Below are 21474 nucleotides of genomic sequence, written 5' to 3'. Positions count from 1 at the left end.
ACACAATTGCAGCTAACTCCAAATCATGGGTTGGGTAATTCCCTTCGTGAACCTTCAACTGTCTCGAGGCATACGCAATTACCTTCGATTCTGCATCAACACACATCCCAATCCCAACCTCGATGCATCACTATACACGTCATATAGATCACTCCCATCCGGCAAAGCCAGCACAGGTGCTGTGGTTAACCTTTCTTTCAAGATATTAAATGCCTCCTCACACTCTTAGGTCCATGAGAATTTATGCTCCTTTTTCATCAAACTTGTCATGGGCTTCGCGATCCTTGAAAAATCCTTCACAAACCTTCTGTAATAGCCTGCTAAACCTAAGAAACTCCTTACATCCGACACTTTCTTTGGGGTTGGCCAATCACTCATAGCTCGAATCTTGCTTGGGTCCACCAAAACTCCGTCCTTGGAAATCACATGGCCCAAAAATGCTACTTTCTCCAACCAAAACTCACACTTAGACAACTTGGCATACAACTGATGCTCTCTTAAACATGACAACACTTGTCTCAAATGCTTCTTATGCTCTTCTTAATCCTTTGAATATATCAAAATATCATCAATAAACACCACTATAAACTTATCCAAGTATGGCCTGAAAATACTATGCATCAAGTCCATGAACACTACAGGTGCATTGGTCAAACCAAATGGCATAACTGTGAACTCATAATGACCATAACGGTTCCTGAAAGCACTCTTTGCAATATCTTGCTCCGCAATTCTCAACTGGTGATAACCCGATCTCAAATCTATTTTTGAGAATACCCCTTCTCCTTTCAACTAGTCAAACAAATCATCGATCTTGGTAATGGATACTTATTCTTCACCGTCACCTTGTTCAGCTCTCGATAATCAATACACAACCTCATACTCCCATCCTTCTTCTTTACAAAAAATATTGGGGCTCCCTAGGGTGATGAATTAGGCCTAATATAACCTTTCTCCAACAAATCATCCAACTGGGTCTTCAACTCCCTCAACTCAGCTGGAGCCATCCTATATGGAGCCTTAGATTTAGGTCCAATTCTAGGCACTAGATCGATAGTGAACTCAACATCCCTCACTGGTGGCTTACCAGGAATCTCATCCGGAAACACATCTAGAAACTCTTCTACAACAGGAATATCCTCTTCACCTTTCTTTTCCTCACTTTCAACCTCTTGAACACTACACAAAAACAAAGGACAACCCTTCTTAACCAGTTTCTGTAGTTGTATTGCAGACACAATTCTCAACCCTGAACTTTTCCCTTCCTTTTTATACACCACTTTGGTCTTACTTGGGCTAGTCAAGGTGACCTTTTCAGCCGCACAGTCAATTTTTGTTTCATACTTTCCCAACCAATCCATACCCAGAATCACATCAAAGTCATTCAAGTCAAACTCGATCAAATCAGCCAGAAACTCTACCCTAGAGATGGAAATAGGCACACTCAAAAACAATCTCGAATAACTCCTCACTTCCCCTGATGGAATAGACACATCTAGAGAAACTGACTCAGGACTCTATAACCAGAGACTCCCAACTACTTCCTTAGAAATAAAAGAATGCGACGCCCCTGAATCAAACAAGACTTTCACAGGAAAAGAACTTATAAAGAAAACACCAATTACCACATCATTAGTAGACTCAGCCTGCCGACTATTCAACATGAACACACGCCTCTTTGGGGCACCTCCCGCACCACTACTGGTTTCAGCCTTGGTTGTAGTTCTACTAGACTGAGGTGGTTTACTAGGTGCACTAAACTCTTTCACCTTCCCAGACTTAACACCAGCTTCCTTCTTAAAACACTCATACTCACGGTGTCCTAACTTCTAACAGTAACGACAAGTTACCGGGTTTCCCTCACAGTCCTTCCCTGGGTGGTCTTTATCACACCTCTTGCAGAAATACTTCCTCTTGGGCTTCTCACCCATTTGGTTCCCATTCCTTTTATGGTTGGATGACTGTCCCCCATTCCCCTTCCTAAAGTTCCCCTTGTTGTCCCTCCTATCTCCAGAATTCCCTTGGTAATTTCCATTAGGCTTGTGCCTCTTTTCACCCCCGTGAAAAGAGTTTGGGTTCTTCCTTTTCTCTCCCACCTACTCCATCTCCCTCCCCTTAATTCCGTACAGATGGACTGCACGACCATAGACTTCATCTAGGGTCTCAAAAGTCATTCCCCCTAGCTTCCCTTGGAGGATCAAGGTTAGGCCTTGCTCAAATCTTTGAGCCTTAATGGTTTCAGTAGGGATTACTTCCGGGGCAAACCTCATCAACTCAATGAACTTGTTGTAGTATTCACTGATTGACATGTTTCCCATTATTAGGTTGGTAAACTCCATACACTTCTGCTTTCTAAGGTAGGAAGGGTAAAACTTTTCTCTCAAGGCTTCCTAGAACTCATCCCACCCAAAGTTTGGTCTTTTCAGCAACTCATCCTTTCTTTGGGCCCGCCATAAGTCAACTTCCTCCCTCAAGTAGTAAACTCCATTGTTCACCCTCAGCTTGCTTGGGCAATTGATAGCATCAAATAGCTTGTCAAACTCCCTAATCTAGTTTTCAAGGTTGGCTGGGTCCTCTTTTCCCAAGTAAATAGGTGGTTTAGCTGCAGCTACCCTCTTAAAGACTTCACTATAGGCATCAATCTCAGGATTTCGGTGTTCCCTGTTCACCACCTTCGTGATGTTCTCAGTAATTTGGGTCAACTACTTAAGGACCTTTCCAACTTTGGAACCAGTGCGCTTACTCCTTAAATGTTCCCTCACTCTTGGAGACATAATTCCTGGGTATGATTATTACACTTAGAAATCAAAACAAGTTCTACTCATATAAGCATTTAATTCACTTAATAACATAGAGAAATTTCAAATAATTCATTTTATTTCATTAATAATTAATGAAAATACAACTTTTTCTCTTAGGACAATTATTGAAACATGAAACAAAAACATAGTTCAAAAACAATCAAATACCACTATGGGCATAACCATCTTCAATAGGATCATAATCCGGATAATCACTTCTATTGCTTGGTTCGGCCATGAGAGTTGGGTTATAACCACTATAGCTTAGAATAAGGCCTGATGAGTTTGACCCAGATTTACTTATATTTCTGTCTAGGGCAGGAGTGTAACTTGGGATTTTTGTTAGGCTTACATCCCCACAAGGTTGGCTTGAAGAAGCTTTGGGGTTTTGGGCTCTTTCTTTTGCAGTTTGAGAACGAGTTCTGGGCCTTTTTGCAACATGGAAATGGGCTTTTGGGCTAGGTTGTTTTGAAGATTCAGAGCTCAAAGATTGGCTAAGAGAACGGTAATGCTTGCTCCTACCAAGAGTGGTACGGACTCATCACTAGATTCCATATACTCATGTCACTTCTTTGGGTATGAAAAAGGTACTTGGGCATTTATGAAGTACATTTGGTCATTAGGTCCAAAGGTTCGATCTTTTGGGATCGTGGGAATTTTCACAACTTTCCTCTTAGGTTCATACTTGCGCTCCACATAGTGCAAGTCCCTCTTAAGGCTAGACATAGTTGCTAACCACTTCCCTTCATGATGGTGCTTCTCATTCCACATTCCGTCTTCCTTAATCACATCCCCATATTTGTCAAAAAGAGGTTGGTATTTCTCAATTCTAGGCAAATGGGCCAAGGCTAGAAGAACCATCCAAGGTTGTTGGGTCAAGGCTTCCTCACCATTCTTTTCATTAAGGATCAAGGCCAAAGTACAAATTCCAGTTATGAAATCACTAACTGTGACTCCACTATCTTTCAAGTAATGAATGTCATAATATTGGTGTCTCATTGCATCAATCATTTTCATCTGTTTCACACATACATGCAAAACAATTAATTAAGTGTCAAATCACACAAACAATCCAATTCAAAATCCATTTGCAATAAGTAATTCATAACTCAACCAAACATAACTCAAGATTACCCAACCATGGGTAATAATTCAAAAATTCGGACCTCTAGACCACACTCTAAGGTGTTTTAACACTGACGAGGGGAAAACTAGGTCGTTATCTAATCTTCCCTCGGTCAAACTAAATTTAAAAACACTTAACAAACCTAAATACGAGTATAGAGGAAAGTCAAGGGTCGAACCCAAAGGAACGGTAATGTTCAAGCACTTTCAATTATGCACCTAAGCTAGGTCGAAGACGAAGGTAAGAGAGAATACTAACAACTAACAAAACAAGTAACCAAGGAAAAAAAACACTAGGAACGGGGATCAACAAGTAATCATGTCAATTGCAACAACTTGGGAAGAGCATGCCAATCAAAGGTTGTGAGGACTAAATGATAAGAGTAATCAATAGGAATCAAAGAGCTATCTCCTAATTGTTAAGCTAGGGTTCACTATGAATAACAAACTAAGAGAATCACAATCAAAACCAATTGATAAATGCAATTCCTAAATCAATTGTTCATGTCATTAGCAATTACAATGCAATCTAGCATAATTCTCAAGGCCAAATTGAATTACACACATGCAAACCTTCACTAATCACTTTAATCTCAACAATCAATCAACACAATTCCAAAATTAATCACAATTAATCAATCATACAAGTTTCACCCAATTCATAGCCAAACAACTATTCAAGAATCATCATCTATCAACTAACAACTATAGAAATCAAGAATCAACAAAATACCAAGAACAATTACACTAATCAAGCATCAAACATCAAAATTAAACCAAACAAACATCAAATTAATCAAAGCAATTGAATGAGATAGAGTTTAGAAATGCTCGTTTATAATTTAGAAGATCTCCAACACAATTGTCACACTTGCATCTTCAATCTCTCAATCACCATTGAAATTCCACACTTTCTCTCTCTAAAACTACTCCTAATCTAGCCTAATCTAGATAGAGAAGCTCTCAACCTAAGAGAGAGAAAACTATTCTAAAACTAAAGAATTACATGAATAAAGAATAAAGGAAACCAAAAACTATATAAACAAAAGGAGAAAAGAAGCTTAAAATCGTAAAAGACCCAGAAACCCGCGCACGCGGAGAAATCGGCCGCGCCCGCGGAGGGGAACGGATACCCCGATAGCTGCGCCCGCGGCCCAAGCCCGCGCCCTCGGGGAGCCCTTGGTACAACGGCGGGTGCTTACTTCCCAAATACGGCAGTTTTGGAGCTGCAGCAACCCCGCGCCCGCGGGTACTATGGCCTGCGCCCGCGGCAGTTTTCCAAGGCCAACTTCAGAAGGCTGTAACATCCGATCTAAGAATCGTATGAAGGCGTGCGACCTATCATTGGAAAGATCTTCAAGTCTAGTTTCCAACCCAACTTGAATTACCCTAATCCAATCTGTAAAACTTGAGATATGACAAACAATGCACAAAGGTTCTATTTGATACTTTGCAATCCTTTGTTTTCCTTTGTTTCAAACTCAAATTCAATTCCGAAAATGTGCATGTTGATCCTAGTGGGTGCTATCTTCAATTCCCATGCATATAGCCCGCGACGTACCTATAAAACAAGACAAAGAAACGGAGAAGCAAGAGAAATAGCCGAGAAATGAATAAAATAATAAGAAAGCCATTAAAAGCATGCATTTCTCTAAACTAACACAAAAACACGCGAATCGAGCATTATTCTCTAAAAACACGACATAAACGACTACAAAGGAGTATAGAAATATAAAGAAAACATAGCCTAAAAATGCCATAAATGGCACGGATCAAATTCCCCCAAGCTAAACTTTTTCTCGTCCTCGAGCAAAACAAAATCCAACCCAAGGGAAAAATGATGACATTATTCAAGCAAAGAAAGAAAAGAGAAAACTAGAGAAGATGGGAATATACACTAACTCACTTTCGTAGGAATCACGGTCAATTTTAGCAACTAAAGACAAGCCATTTAAACCCCTGTATCGCCCTAGAGGACGAGTTATGCTCTCGTAAGGGTATCCTAAGAGTTTACCCATAACTCTCATAATAAGACAAACAAGGCTAAGCATGAAAAAGAAAACAAAATACAAGAGAAGCAAACAAATGTTCATGAAAGGACTTTTGCAAATGTACAAGAACAATGAATGCAAATCTTTCTAAACAAGTAAGGGAGTGCAGGCTATAAGATACCTAAGGTTGATTGAAACATAAAAATGCTAAGCATAGGAACTAGTTATCACACTCCACTTTCATACCAAACGGTCTTACCGCGTTCCCCCTACTAATCTCATATCTCCCCATAGTGAGCATCTCATAGATTCCGCGATGGAACCGGAAAAAGATCAAATTTTTGGGCTACTTGACATCTTGACTTCGCATCCCCTTTCCTTAGGCAATGACCCATGATTCCCTCCCCCGAATAGTGACTCAACTTTCTAGGTCGAAAGGTCTTTCCCCAAGGTTGTAACGTAAGGCATAAAGGGTGAAGGTAGGCTAAAATTTAAAATTTGGACATTTTGACGAGGGGAAAACTAGGTCGTTATCTAATCTTCCCTCGGTCAAACTAAATTTATAAACACTTAACAAACCTAAATACGAGTATAGAGGAAAATCAAGGGTCGAACCTAAAGGAACGGTAATGTTCAAGCACTTTCAATTATGCACCTAAGCAAGGTCGAAGACGAAGGTAAGAGAGAATACTAATAACTAACAAAACAAGTAACCAAGGAAATAAAACACTAAGAACGGGGATCAACAAGTAATCATGTCAATTGCAAAAACTTGGGAAGAGCATGCCAATCAAAGGTTGTGAGGACTAAATGATAAGAGCAATCAACAGGAATCAAAGAGCTATCTCCTAATTGTTAAGCTAGGGTTCACTATGAATAACAAACTAAGAGTATCACAATCAAAACCAATTGATAATTGCAATTCCTAAATCAATTGTTCATGTCATTAGCAATTACAATGCAATCTAGCATAATTCTCAAGGCCAAATTGAATTACACACATGCAAACCTTCACTAATCACTTTAATCTCAACAATCAATCAACACAATTCCAAAATTAATCACAATTAATCAATCATACAAGTTTCACCCAATTCATAGCCAAACAACTATTCAAGAATCATCATCTATCAACTAACAACTATAGAAATCAAGAATCAACAAAATACCAAGAACAATTACACTAATCAAGCATCAAACATCAAAATTAAACCAAACAACCATCAAATTAAACAAAGCAATTTAATGAGATAGAGTTTAGAAATGCTCATTGATAATTAAGAAGATCTCCAACACAATTGTCACACTTGCAACTTCAATCTCTCAATCACCATTGAAATTCCTCACTTTCTCTCTCTAAAACTACTCCTAATCTAGCCTAATCTAGAAAGATAAGCTCTCAACCTAAGAGAGAGAAAACTATTCTAAAACTAAATAATTACATGAATGAAGAATAAAGGAAACCAAAAACTATATAAACAAAAGGAGAAAAGAAGCTTAAAATCGTAAAAGACCCAGAAACCCGCGCCCGCGGAGGGGAACGGACACCCTGATAGCTGCGCCCGCGGCCCAAGCCAGTGCCCGCGGGGCCAAGGCCTGCGCCCTCGGGACAACCGCGGGTGCTTACTGCCCAAATACGGCAGTTTTGGAGCTGCAGCAACCCCTTGCCCGCGGGTATTGTAGCCCGCGCCCGCGGCAGTTTTCCAGGGCCAAATTCAGAAGGTTGTAACATCCGATCTAAGATTTGTATGAAGGCGTGCGACCTATCATTGGAAAGCTCTTCAAGTCTAGTTTGCAACCCAACTTGAATCACCCTAATCAGATCTTTAAAACTTGAGATATGACTAAAACAATGCACAAAGGTCCTATTTGATACTTTGCAATCCTTCGTTTTCTTTTGTTTCTAACTCAAATTCAATTCCGAAAAGTGCATGTTGATCCTAGTGGGTGCTATTTTCAATTCCCATGCAAATAGCCCACGACGTACTTACAAAACAAGACAAAGAAACATCGAAGCAAGAGAAATAGCCCAGAAATGAATAAAATGATAAGAAAGCCATTAAAAGCATGCATTTCTCTAAACTAACACAAAAACACGCGAATCGAGCATTATTCTCTAAAAACACGACATAAACGACTACAAAGGAGTATAGAAATATAAAGAAAACATAGCCTAAAGGTGCCATAAATGGCACGGATCAAATTCCCCCAAGCTAAACTTTTGCTCGTCCTCGAGCAAAACAAAATCCAACCCAAGGGAAAAATGATGACATTATTCAAGCAAAGAAAGAAAAGAGAAAACTAGAGAAGATGGGAATATACACTAACTCACTTTTGTAGGAATCACGGTCAATTTTAGCAACTAAAGACAAGCCATTTAAACCCCTAGATCGCCCTAGAGGATGAGTGATGCTCTCATAAGGGTATCCTAAGAGTTTACCCATAACTCTCATAATAATACAAACAAGGCAAAGCATGTAAAAGAAAACAAAATACAAGAAAAGCAAACAAATGTTCATGAAAGGACTTTTGCAAATGTACAAGCACAATGAATGCAAATATTTCTAAACAAGTAAGGGAGTGCACGCTATAAGATACCTAAGGTTGATTGAAACATAAAAATGCTAAGCATAGGAACTAGTTATCATACTCCACTTTCATCCCAAACGGTCTTACCGCGTTCCCCCTACTAATATCATATCTCCCCATAGTGAGCATCTCATAGATTCCGCGAAGGAACCGGAAAAAGATCAAATTTTTGGGCTACTCGACATCTTGACTTCGCATCCCCTTTCCTTAGGCAATGACCCATGATTCCCTCCCCCAAATAGTGACTCAACTTTCTAGGTCGAAAGGTCTTTCCCCAAGGTTGTAACATAAGGCATAAAGGGTGAAGGTAGGCTATAATTTAAAATTTGGAGGTTTTCCTAAATAGTGAAGCAAAAGGGTGATCAATCCTTAACAACACGATCAAGAAATCACCAAGCAAAAGCAACCCCCAAGCTTATTTGAAGCTATACTCACAAGAAATATATACAAAAAGCGTAAACGCTTCTCCCCCAAGCTTAAATGAAGCATTGTCCTCAATGCTTAGAAGGAGAAAAGAATACATCAAAATATTTTTGAATTTTCATTTTTTTCAAATTTTTTTTCTTTTTTTATTAAAACTTGAAATGTCCTCTGCTTTTGCTAAATTCGGACGGCTTTTTCTATAATGCAATTTATTATTCCATGCCTTTTATGATTAAGGACTGATTTTACTCAATCACTTGCCATTATTCACAAAGAAGACTTAATCACAAACTAGCACTCATAAAAACCAAATTTCCAACTTATCCACCACAAACTCCATCATACGTGATCAATTTGCTTCACAAAAACCAAGAATAGAAAGAAAATGAAACAAAAGGCCAAAGAACTAAAGATGTGGCTTGAAAAGAAGGTATAAGGCTCAAATGGTTGCAAGAAGGCAAATGGAAACCCAAAAACAAATATGAATCAAACTAACCTAAAAATGAAAAATACCACCCCGAAAAAGGTGCCTTTGTCCTCCCTAGATATCTCGGTCTCGGGTTTAAGAATCATACATCAAGCTTTATAGATTAGGCTTGCAAAGTCAAGGACCCCATGCCGCTCATGCAAGAATATGATGAAAGCTTGAACAAATATAAATCTCACATGGTTGTAGCAAAAACTCACTAAGGTTGTCAAATCGAAAATAGGGAGCAACTACCAAACATGCCACAAACAAGTAGAATCCGGCTTCATGATCCCCCTAGTTCTAGACAACTACCTTAGCATGCTTTATCCTAGAATCAACCAAACATAATCTCAAACCGTGCACACCACTACCATTTAGGAAGAAAAGAATTCAATTATACAAGTCCAAATGTTATTATGTCCAAAGCAAGAACAAAACAAAACACATTGCAAATTTGCCTTGATAGAAACAAAAATCTTTTTGGAGTTTTTCAAAATATAAGAACATGGAAAAGCATATACAAAGGTGCATAGCATACATGAATCAACATCCCACCAAACATGATAGAATACCCTCCCCCATGCTTGAATGAGACATTACACTCAAACATAAATCATATAATCCATGGGAGGGGAAAACAAGGAGATCAATCCAACAAACCAACATATGTCCAACAAGTCATCATCCACTAGAGAAAGAGAAATGAAGGATATTACCGGATACTAGGTGGGTGTAAATACCCGCAAATGACCCAATTTAACCTTTCAAAGCTAATTTCTCAAGAATTAAACCTTGTTTCCATATGCTAGCAAAAATAGGAGTCGAACATCCTCGATTCTTGATCCAAGTCGAAGCACCGAAGTATATCAACTCATGTACCTAGTAAAAGGCACACAAAAATTTCCATGAGAGAAAATCTATTCTAAAAACAAAAGAAAATATATTCTAAAACACGGGTTACTTCCTGAGAAAGGCTTGCTTAAGGTCCAAGCTTGACTGCTCTAGTAAAATAATATTGCAACGATCACAAGAGCTTGTCAAATGCACTACTACACATTTCATATGATAGAAGGTAGGCAAATGACGGAAGAAAAAAGTGCAACAAGATCATTGCACGCAAGTGAGAAGGGAGGTGCCAAAAGAAAGAAAAAGAAGGATCAAAAGGAAAAACAAGAAAATGAGAAGAAGAAGAAAAAGAAAGGGGAATAAAAGAATGGAAAGAAAAAGAAAAAGGAAAATCCTCCTCACTAAAATATTTTTGGGTGGCAACATCACCCTTTTCCTCAACAATAGACGAATGAGGGGAATTAAGATCATCATAGACAAGGGAGTCCCCAATAGGCTTATCAACAAAGGAAGGGAGAAAAATAGGGAAATAGGGGATGTGGTCAAACCTTTGAGAAAAAGGGGTATGAGAAATAGGCAAAGGGTTCGCGACTCCCTCAACACAAGGTCTCACATCGCCAATGAGGGCATGAAAATCAATCATAGAGTCCTCAAATGAAGTTCTCTCACAATCGACATCTCCCTCAAGCTCAAAAACTCCAAAGGAATCAACCTCATCCTTCTTTGCACCACAATAAACAACCTTTCCTTCCACAAACTCAAAACCTAAATCCTCAAAACTGTGCATGAATGGATGCAAATATAACTCAAAATCATCTCTCTCCCATGAAGCATCATCAATGAACTCACTTAGAAGGCTATGGGTTTTTATTTGACTCTCAATAAACACATTGGACATAACCTCAAAAACAAGTCCAAACACTCATGGATAGAAAAGTCACATTCATACACTTGAGACTCATCATAATCAACCAAGGAAGAGGAGTTTAGATTCACAAAATCATCATAATCATCATCACTCTTAACTCCCTTTCCTTCACTCCTATGCTCAACAATAGGATCCTCACACACTCTTGGTTGTTCAAAATGATCATCATCATCATCCTCAACACACACATCAAATTGAGATTTTTCACAAACAAGCATCAAGGATGACAATTGGCTTTCTAACTCATCTTTTCTTCTCTTTCCCTCCTCAAGACGCTCCTCATTCTTTTTCATTATCTCTAGTTGACCTCTCATAGATTGAAGAATCATCTCCTTACTAGGCCCAAACTCATTATCAAGCTCAATGCGCCTAATTTGAGACTTAAATGTATCAACAAGAGATTCAAAAGATGTAGAAGGTTGAGGCTCAACAAGAGAAGAAGAAGTACAACCAATATTGGAAGAATCAACATTAATATCATGAGCATATACATCACATTGGGGAGTGGGGGCACAATTTATAACAGGAAATTCATAATTAAGGGAATGAAGCACATCACAAGAAGGCATGGTAAATAATGAAGAATATTGAAACACACCATTAGCATCAACTTGAGCTTGCACTTCATTATCATGAACAAAAGGAGAAATAAAGTTGAAATCATGTGTTCTAGGTTCACTTAAGGGATCATGTGACAAATCATGGGAATTCATCCTAATATTAGAAAAATCAAGACATTGCATATCAATATTAGACTCATGATTACCCCTATCATAAACATCCCTAGCAAACCAAACATAAAAATCCCAAGCATCATCAATTGACAATGCTCTAAATTCACCATTATGCATAGGGGTGTACACCGGTCCAAAACCGGACCGGACCTGGACCGGACCTGTTTGGACCGAGGACCTGAATTGGGTAATTATGAGGACCGGGGACCGAACCTGAATTAACAGGTCCGGTTCCGGGCCAGACCTGAAAAATCAGGTCCGGTCCGGGTTTGGACCTGAATGGACCTGTTTTGTGTCTTTTTCGTTTTTTTTTTTAATACAAAACCTGTTGGACCTGCATATGGACCTGCATATGGACCTGTTTTGTGATTTTTAGACCTGTTGCATAATTTAATAATTACATACAAACCAAAATTATCAATTACAAAACTACATAAAGTTTATAAAGTCCCGATTCTCAAACACCAAAAATACAAATGAGTCCACCGAAAATACAAATAAGTCCACGAAAACTCAGTTTCAATTTTTCAGAGTTTGGTTTTCTTCTTTTTTTTTTTTTTTTAATTACGATTTTCCCGGGTTTCAGGTCCGGACCTGAAAACCCCGGGTTTGGACCGGGTCCGGACCGGGACCGGGAACCTGGATTTTTAAGAACCGGGACCGGACCTGAATCAACAGGTTCGGGTCAGGTCCGGTTCGGTTCAGGTCGGTTCAGGTCCGGTTTCAGGTCCGGGCTAATTTTTGTACACCCCTAATTATGCATACATTCAACTTCATCCCTAGTTTGCTCATTCAAACCAAAATAAAAAATCTGACAAGCCTCCCAAATATTACAACAATTATAGTCCAAAAATTCCTCAAGTCTAATGAAATATTCACAAAAAGGCTCATTGCTATATTGAGGAAATGATAGACATGCCATCATTTTTTTCAAAACAAACAAAAATCAAATAAAAGTAAAAATATACACAAAGACCTAGACTCAAGCAATCAAAAACACTCAAACAAAGACACCGTTCCCCGGCAATGGCGCCATTTTGACGAGGGGAAAACTAGGTCGTTATCTAATCTTCCCTCGGTCAAACTAAATTTATAAACACTTAACAAACCTAAATACGAGTATAGAGGCAAGTCAAGGGTCGAACCCAAAGGAACGGTAATGTTCAAGCACTTTCAATTTTGCACCTAAGCTAGGTCGAAGACGAAGGTAAGAGAGAATACTAACAACTAACAAAACAAGTAACCAAGGAAATAAAACACTAGGAACGGGGATCAACAAGTAATCATGTCAATTGCAACAACTTGGGAAGAGCATGCCAATCAAAGGTTGTGAGGACTAAATGATAAGAGCAATCAATAGGAATCAAAGAGTTATCTCCTAATTGTTAAGCTAGGGTTCACTATGAATAACAAACTAAGAGAATCAAAATCAAAACCAATTGATAATTGCAATTCCTAAATCAATTGTTCATGTCATTAGCAATTACAATGCAATCTAGCATAATTCTCAAGGCCAAATTGAATTACACACATGCAAACCTTCACTAATCACTTTAATCTCAACAATCAATCAACACAATTCCCAAATTAATCACAATTAATCAGTCATACAAGTTTCACCCAATTCCTAGCCAAACAACTATTCAAGAATCATCATCTATCAACTAACAACTATGGAAATCAAGAATCAACAAAATACCAAGAACAATTACACTAATCAAGCATCAAACATCAAAATTAAACCAAACAACCATCAAATTAAACAAAGCAATTTAATGAGATAGAGTTTAGAAATGCTCATTGATAATTAAGAAGATCTCCAACACAATTGTCACACTTGCAACTTCAATCTCTCAATCACCATTGAAATTCCTCACTTTCTCTCTCTAAAACTACTCCTAATCTAGCCTAATCTAGAGAGATAAGATCTCAACCTAAGAGAGAGAAAACTATTCTAAAACTAAAGAATTACATGAATGAAGAATAAAGGAAACCAAAAACTATATACACAAAAGGAGAAAAGAAGCTTAAAATCATAAAAGACCCATAAACCCGCGCCCGCGGAGAAATCGGCCACGCCCGCGGAGAGGAACGGACACCCCGATATCCGCGCCCGCACCTCGGGACAACTGCGGGTGCTTACTTCCCAAATACGGCAGTTTTGGAGCTGCAGCAACCCCGCGCCCGCGGGTATTGTAGCCCGCGCCCGCGGCAGTTTTCCAGGGCCAACTTCAGAAAGCTGTAACTTCCGATCTAGGAATTGTATGAAGGCGTGCCACCTATCATTTGAAAGCTCTTCAAGTCTAGTTTCCAACCCAAATTGAATCACCCTAATCCAATCTGTAGAACTTGAGATATGACTAAAACAATGCACAAAGGTCTTATTTGAGACTATGCAATCCTTCGTTTTCCTTTGTTTCAAACTCAAATTCAATTCGAAAAGTGCATGTTGATCCTAGTGGGTGCTATTTTCAATTCCCATGCATATAGCCCGCGTCGTACCTAAAAAACAAGACAAAGAAACGGAAAAGCTAGAGAAATAGCCGAGAAATGAATAAAATGATAATAAAGCCATAAAAAGCATGCATTTCTCTAAACTAACACAAAAACACGCGAATCGAGCATCATTCTCTAAAAACACGACATAAACGACTACAAAGGAGTATAGAAATATAAAGAAAACATAGGCTAAAGGTTCCATAAATGGCACGGATCAAACACCAACTTTAATGCACACATAATCGCATACTCAAGTTTCAAACAAATTCAATTCTTTTTATTTTCGAAAATAATAAATATGTACTTGAATCAAGATTAAAGGACGGTCGAGCCCGCATCTCCCAAGAAAGTTACCTACGACGTTGAGGCGAGCCTTTCCTAAACAGAGAGTCGTACCCATTATAGGCCTCCATAGAGAACTCAAGAATCCTTTTCTCCTTCATCTTTCCACAAATAAGAAAATAGTTTTTTAAGTAAAAATAAGGCTTTTGACTCACACAAAAATGCGAAACTCTATCTATCCTATATGCCCTCTTAAGTCTACCCACAATTTTAATTACTTTTTAGGACCTTGAAATCTGATACCACTTTATGAAAATCTGATACCACTTTGTAACACCCCCAAATCTCCCTCTACGGAAATACTAGTATAATACGTATAATTATACCGTAGCGATAGACTTGGGCGTATTACCGCCGCGTGATTACGCAAGGCTACTCAACTTACTAAAAATAACAATACTTTGCAGCGAAAACTTCAATATTCATCTTTATTAATAATAACCATAATAGCAACCAATGTTATGAGTACTCCAAATAGATACAAGACCAAATTCCTAATTTAGTGAAAACCAATCCCGAGAATCCAATGCGTCATTTATTGACTCCAACCTGAAAATAAGCAACACTGCTTACCATTACGGTTAACAGGGCGAACCAAACAAATAAGAAGTACGGGTTAGCAAAATATGCTAAGTACAATAAGTGCAAGATAATTAAACTCAATTTATTCGCAAACATGCTTTAAAACCAATTTCCAATAAATAATCCAAAAAATCCAAACTCATGGTTTAAAACCAATTCTCAATAATTCCAATATCAATAATCAATAAAACCAAATCCAATTATTTTAAAACCGATTCCTCATATTAAAACCAATTCCTCTCCCAAGTGTGTACACCCCCCAAGCTAGTCTCCTTATGTTACAACGCTATTCTTGAGGAAAGACCCGGTCATGCAAAGTCCAAGGCCTTATCAATAAACCAAATCCGCATAGTGGGATTACCAACATGCTTATAAAGCATAAATAATAATAAATCCATGATTCAATAAATCCTCTTTTAAATCCAATAATTCAACCTTTAATAATAATAATTCAAACTTCTTTGAATAAATTCAACATGCTTTTAAAATCAATCCTTTAAACATACTTTTAATTCATAAACCATATTTCAATTTAATTTAATTCAATTCATCATAAAATCATTCAAACATGTTATTCAAATCGATCACTTTCAAGGTATCTAGCCACCTAACGTACCTTGATCTTCACTTAGCCAACAACACTTCAAAAGAACTCTCAAGTAGCTTGATCAAAAACACCCTACAAATAAATATAACCTTAATCAATATAAGGTTAACAAATAATCACAAATAATTAAATTAAACCCTCCCAACTAAATGTACATGAACCTCTTAAATTAATTCAACATGAACATTATTAAAATCTGATTTTATATAATTAAAACTACTCATAATAATTTTATATTAATCTCCCATAATAATAATAATTGAATAAAAGAAAAGGAGAAGAAAAGAATTGGATTTGCGTAGGAAATAAAAGGCAGAACTTTCAGAGGCTATACCTCCTTTGATATATCTCCGAATTGGGTGATTCTTGATCCTAACCTCAAGGAGTTTTCGAGAGGAACAACTTTTTGTGAAACGTCACTACCCGAAAAACTGACCAGAAGTGCCCGAAAATTGGCTTCAAAGATGAACGGGATGATTTGTGTAAAATTGAGGAGAAGAAAAAGAAGAGAATTGGTGTGAAGAATGTGAGAGGTATGGAGGGGTATTTATAGGCTAGTATGAGCATGAATTATGGTAATTAGGGTATAAGAGATTACTTGGAGAAGTGAGCAAAGATTTAAGAAAAGTTTTGATATTTGAAGGGATTGTGTATAATTGAATATGGAAGGTATGTATGTCATGAAAAATGTTAAGGAAATTGGAATTTCTTGGGGAATAATTAAGAAGAATGAATGGCAAGAAAATATAATAATTGGATATCAAAAAGATGGAGAATTAGAATTATGGAAAATAGGAGATTTAAGAGAGATAATTAAAAATACAAATTACCAAAATATTTTCCCAAAATCATTATGGGATGGCCGAAATTATTGAGCTTTCCTAAGCTCATATTTTCGGCCTTCCTATTTATTATTTAGGAATATATTTTTCTAGTTTAAAGGAATTAAAAATAATTGTGTAAATAATATTTATTGTAATAAATAATTAAATAATAAAATACCAAATATTCACCAAATAATTTAACTAATAAAAATCAGATTTTATACATAAGAAAATCAGAAATTATTAGCTAAATAAATGGGATTTTCGGACTTATTAAAATAATAATAAAATATAGCTTTTGCCTTAATTAAAATATCCGAAATATATAAATAATCCGGTTTATAAAATAGGATAAATGGATAATAAATCTTATCCAAAATAATGATTAGTTTTCAAAATACTTTTGGCGCCAAAATTCAAATATCATTTTGGCTCAAAGATTTAAATAGTAAATTGAATTACTAAAATACCCTTTTTAGAAAATAATAATTAATTAGGAAAATACGTATAAAAATACGGGGTATTACAGTCTACCCCCCTTAAAATAAGTTTCGAACCGAAACTTAGCCAAAAGAAACGAAAATCATTTTAAAATTATTGGTTCATGCACATCCTAACTTGACTCAAGACTCCAACTAAACTTAAATAAGACTCGAAATCACTCAAAAATGACTCGAAAAGTAGACGCGCGAAACTCTATCGCCCTCTACCCCCCTTAAATGGAGTTACGCCACCGTAACTCGACCACTAACCTTAGGCAAACAGTTCTGGGTAACATTTCCTCATATCAGCCTCATCTTACCATGTGGCCTCTTCAGTTTTCTGATTTGACCACAATACTTTCACAATGCTCACATTCTTGTTCCTTGTGCTCCTGACCTTAGAGTCAAGAATCTTTATTGGTTTTTACTGTGTTTGGAGAAACGCAAGTTTCGAAAACGAAAGTCAAAGTATCGATAGGGACGGAGAATGATTCAGAACGTTATGCGATCCTAAATCACTCTTGTAACGTCGATACCTGCAAACTAGCGTAAGTTAAACAGATAAAAGAGTTAAGAGACGCGTATCTTGCACCGTCGAGCACACGTCTCTGAAAGTAATCGATTCCCTGCCGCATTGCTGTTGTTTTGATGACCTCCTGCAAGCTAGAGAATGACATCCCGCTTGAAAACCGCTACGCTTGTAACTGCTTCCAATATAGAAGACTGCTTCGCTTGAAACTATCCTCTCCCGCTATGATAATATTCCATGTCTAAGGGAATACCATCGAAGATTGCTTCGCTTGAAACAATCCTCATCCGCATTAATAATATTCCTCGTCCAAGGGAATACTATCGAAGATAATTTCGCTTGAAATCACCTTCATCCGCATTATGACCATCCTCCGCAATCTAGGGAACGTCATCGATCAATGTTGCTACATCTCGAGCCTTTTCTTGAATCATAGTGACAACCTTCCCAATCATAGCAAAATTCGTCGAAGACCGCCTCATCATGAACCGCTCTTCTCATATCTTGGTGACAACCTCCACAATCTTAGCGAACGCCGTCAAAGACCGCCCATCTCGTGCTATGTTCTCAAATATTTTCTCAAATCTTAGTGACAACCTCCACAATCTTAGCGAATGCCGTCGAAGACCGCCCATCTCGTGTTATCTTCTCAAATCTTTGGTGACAACTTGCACAATCTTAGCGAATGCCGTCGAAGACCGCCCATCTCGTGCTATCTTCTAAAATCTTTTGTGACAACTTCCACAATCTTAGCGAACGCTGTCGAAAATAACTTTACTTGAAGTCATCCTCAGTTGTTGAGATAATATTCCGAAGAAAACTACCGAAGACCAACGCTTGTCGACCTTTAAAGCTCGCTTGAACTTTACTTCCATTAAAACCAGTAAATCGACGGTTTGCTTCTTGTGACGCATTATGTCCATGATAAGCCAACATTTAGGTGCATTAAGCTAAGTGAGACGATCTTTCGTCAGGTCGATCACTTATTTGCGGTTGTAATCAGATCGACTACTCAATCATGTCAAATTCCTTATAGAGGCTAACTGGCATACCAAGGAACCCGAAATTGCTGCTCTGAGAGACTTCGAGCTCTGTCGCTGCTGAAATATCTCTGGCGCCAAGAATTGACTCTGTCGCCAGACGCTGTGATATAGCGCCAAGCGCTGAAATCTATTTCCTGACGCTAGATGTTGTCATTTGACGCTGGAGTAGGGTCTTACCTGTTCTGCTGCACCTGTATTTATTTTTGACTATAGAACTTTACTAATATCTTTAATTATCTTAGGGTTGACCTAAGCCTTAATGTTGCTTGACTCATTGACTTGACACGACTCAAGGCATAAACTTGACTCGCTGTGATCGACTCCAGGTTGACTCGACTCAAAGTGTATTTGACACATGTGTTAGGCTCAAATCAAAGTGATATGACACGACATGGCTCAATGTGTACATGACTTGTGTGTGCATTGTGTTGATTTTGAGACTTAAAAATGCAAAACATTTTCCGTCATTTTTGTGGAGGGTACCGACTTTCTCCCGAAAAAGAAAGACGCGAAAAAGGAATCGAAAGTTTTGAAGATGCATGTTGAATGAGCTTAGTCAAATGTTGTTTGATACTATTTCTCAAGGTGCAAGGATTAATCCATCCTAGGCTATCTCAATGGTTGACTCAATGATGAAAGTATTTGGGTAACTTAGGCACGGAGGCTAATCACTTCATACTTTGTGATGCAATGATGATTATAAAGATATGAAGTGCTTTAGCATGGAGTCGATCGAAGGCAGTATCGTAGCATGGAGTCGATCGAAGGTAGTATCTTGAATAGGTCCTATGGGAGTAATGAGTCCTTTGGCATGGAGTCGATCGAAGGCAGTATCGTAGCTCATCCCAATGGGGGTGAAGTCTTTCCTTATTTACTTCTTAGATCCTTGGTTATCTATGGCTAAAACTTCACTGAGATCAAAGGTACTAACATTGTTACTAGAGTGGGCGTTTTCGGAAGAAGAAGGATTGTCGTTCTTCTTTCCTTTCCAGCCACCGTGGTTACTATTGTTAGTAGCTTTTTGCTTTGCGAGGTCATCTTCGATTTCAATTCCGATGTCATAAACGGCCTTGAAAGTATTCAGATTGTGTCGATACCTTAAACGCTTTGAATACTTCTCTTGGAGATTCTTGATAAACATCCTCACAGATTCTTTTTCAGTGGGCACCTCAATCATCTTAGCGGTTTCCCTTCATTTATTAAAGAAAGAAGTAAAGCCTTCATTCTCTTTTTGTCTTAGTATCTCAAGTTGTCTATTGTCAGTTTCAATTTGAATATTGCACTTGTACCTATCAACGAAAGTGTTTACTATCGATTCCCAGGTAGAGGTTTTCTCTTTGCCAAGGGAGAAATACTGTTGTTGGTAACAGTTTCAAGAGATAGTGAGAAGAGAGAGGGGAAACCTTCTTATCGATACCCTTAATGTTCATTATAGTTTCGAAAGCTCTTATATGGAAGTAAGGGTTATCTGTTGCCTTGAATTTTGGGATGTCAGTGGCGTTGAACTTATGCGTAAGAAGTTCCTTGTCCAGCGAGATCCCTTGTGCACGCATGCCCTGAAATTTATAGTCACTAGATAGCTTCCTCAAACTTTCTTGCACGAGGTTCATTTGTTGTTGCTTCACGGGATCATCGACCTTAAGCGTGAGGAGCTTCAGTGTTTCAGTCATGGTAACCAGTTGATTCCTAAGCTCATTGACTTCTTCTTGAGTTGCCATTATCCTTTTAACCTTCCTCTTTTGACGAATCGGTTTATCGAAAAGTGAGACTTGAATAAAGAGGTTGTCTTTGATTAATCCCCTTCTCTCCTCGACCAAGTAAAGTGGAAAAGGAATTTAATTATTTGACTCAAACTTTATTCAATATGCAATGGATGGAGGAAGTGAAGAATGATGGGAATAGAATGTGAAGGAAAATGATGTAGATGGAGGGATATGAAGAATTAGGAATAGAATGCACCCCCAACTTAAATGACGGAAAGAACCGACTCATGCATGAACCTAAGATATGGTCATGGTGATATGTGCTCAAAGTGTGTGCTAAGACTAGTGAGTGTAGGTGACATGTTAAGACTCGTGTCACGACCATGTGGCTAGACTATGTGACTAGACTCAATTAATGACTCGACAAGGTGTGTTATTGACAGCGAAATTTAACCGAATTATTTAGCCAACAGGTTAATTAGACACTAGGTGATGACTCGACTAATTATCCGAACTGTCGGTAAAACGACAAGACTGTGTAGCTTGGCGCCAGACGATAAAGTTGTCGCTAGGCGCCACACTCCACATAGTGGCGCTACAGTCTAGACTTTGGCGCCAATTCTGGAGCTTCAATTTGGGACTGTTTTCGGTGTTAATAATCAACAGGGGTATGCCTAAAGTCGTACTAGGTCAATTCTGATTAAAATATTAGACTTTATTGACTCAAATTAATTAATTAATTAATTAGGCAAAGTTCTTTAAGTCATTAATTTATTTAATCTCAACACAAGTCAAACGAACGGTTAAGAAAACATAGAGTATATGCACAACAAATAATGCACAATTAGTCAATTAGGCACAATATGATGCAATGAGTTTGCAACCTAACCATGGCTCTAGTTCTCTGAAGTTCGGGATATGGTTTAGTCAAAGAGGGTCCATGGTTAATTGTCCAGA

At 38.0% G+C, this 21474-nt stretch overlaps 1 protein-coding gene across 1 annotated transcript; it reads right to left on the bottom strand.

Moving 5' to 3' along the window:
- Window positions 1-920: 920 nt before the first annotated feature.
- On the bottom strand, window positions 921-2318 carry LOC110717111. The gene is made up of 4 exons (XM_021895754.1): window positions 2101-2318; window positions 1851-2004; window positions 1626-1796; window positions 921-1517 (listed from the first exon to the last, which is right to left on the bottom strand). The coding sequence occupies exons 1-4, from the start codon at window positions 2316-2318 to the stop codon at window positions 921-923; spliced, it is 1140 nt and encodes a 379-aa protein (XP_021751446.1).
- Window positions 2319-21474: the final 19156 nt, after the last annotated feature.

Source organism: Chenopodium quinoa, unplaced genomic scaffold (assembly GCF_001683475.1).
Source record: "Chenopodium quinoa cultivar QQ74 unplaced genomic scaffold, ASM168347v1, whole genome shotgun sequence".
In the NCBI taxonomy this organism is placed as follows: domain Eukaryota; kingdom Viridiplantae; phylum Streptophyta; class Magnoliopsida; order Caryophyllales; family Amaranthaceae; genus Chenopodium; species Chenopodium quinoa.
Note: the sequence above shows the minus strand (reverse complement) of the source record. Positions and strands in the feature narration are given on the sequence as shown.

What these genes read in the sequence shown, in the direction of transcription:
- LOC110717111 (XM_021895754.1), bottom strand. Translation starts at nt 2,318, where the DNA reads ATGGGAAACATGTCAATCAGTGAATACTACAACAAGTTCATTGAGTTG. An exon ending in ATTAAGGGGAGGGAGATGGA is followed by an intron (nt 2,005 to 2,100) that starts GTAGGTGGGAGA and finishes TTCTGGAGATAG; the next exon opens with GAGGGACAACAAGGGGAACT. An exon ending in CTGAGTCTACTAATGATGTG is followed by an intron (nt 1,518 to 1,625) that starts GTAATTGGTGTT and finishes CTCTGGTTATAG; the next exon opens with AGTCCTGAGTCAGTTTCTCT.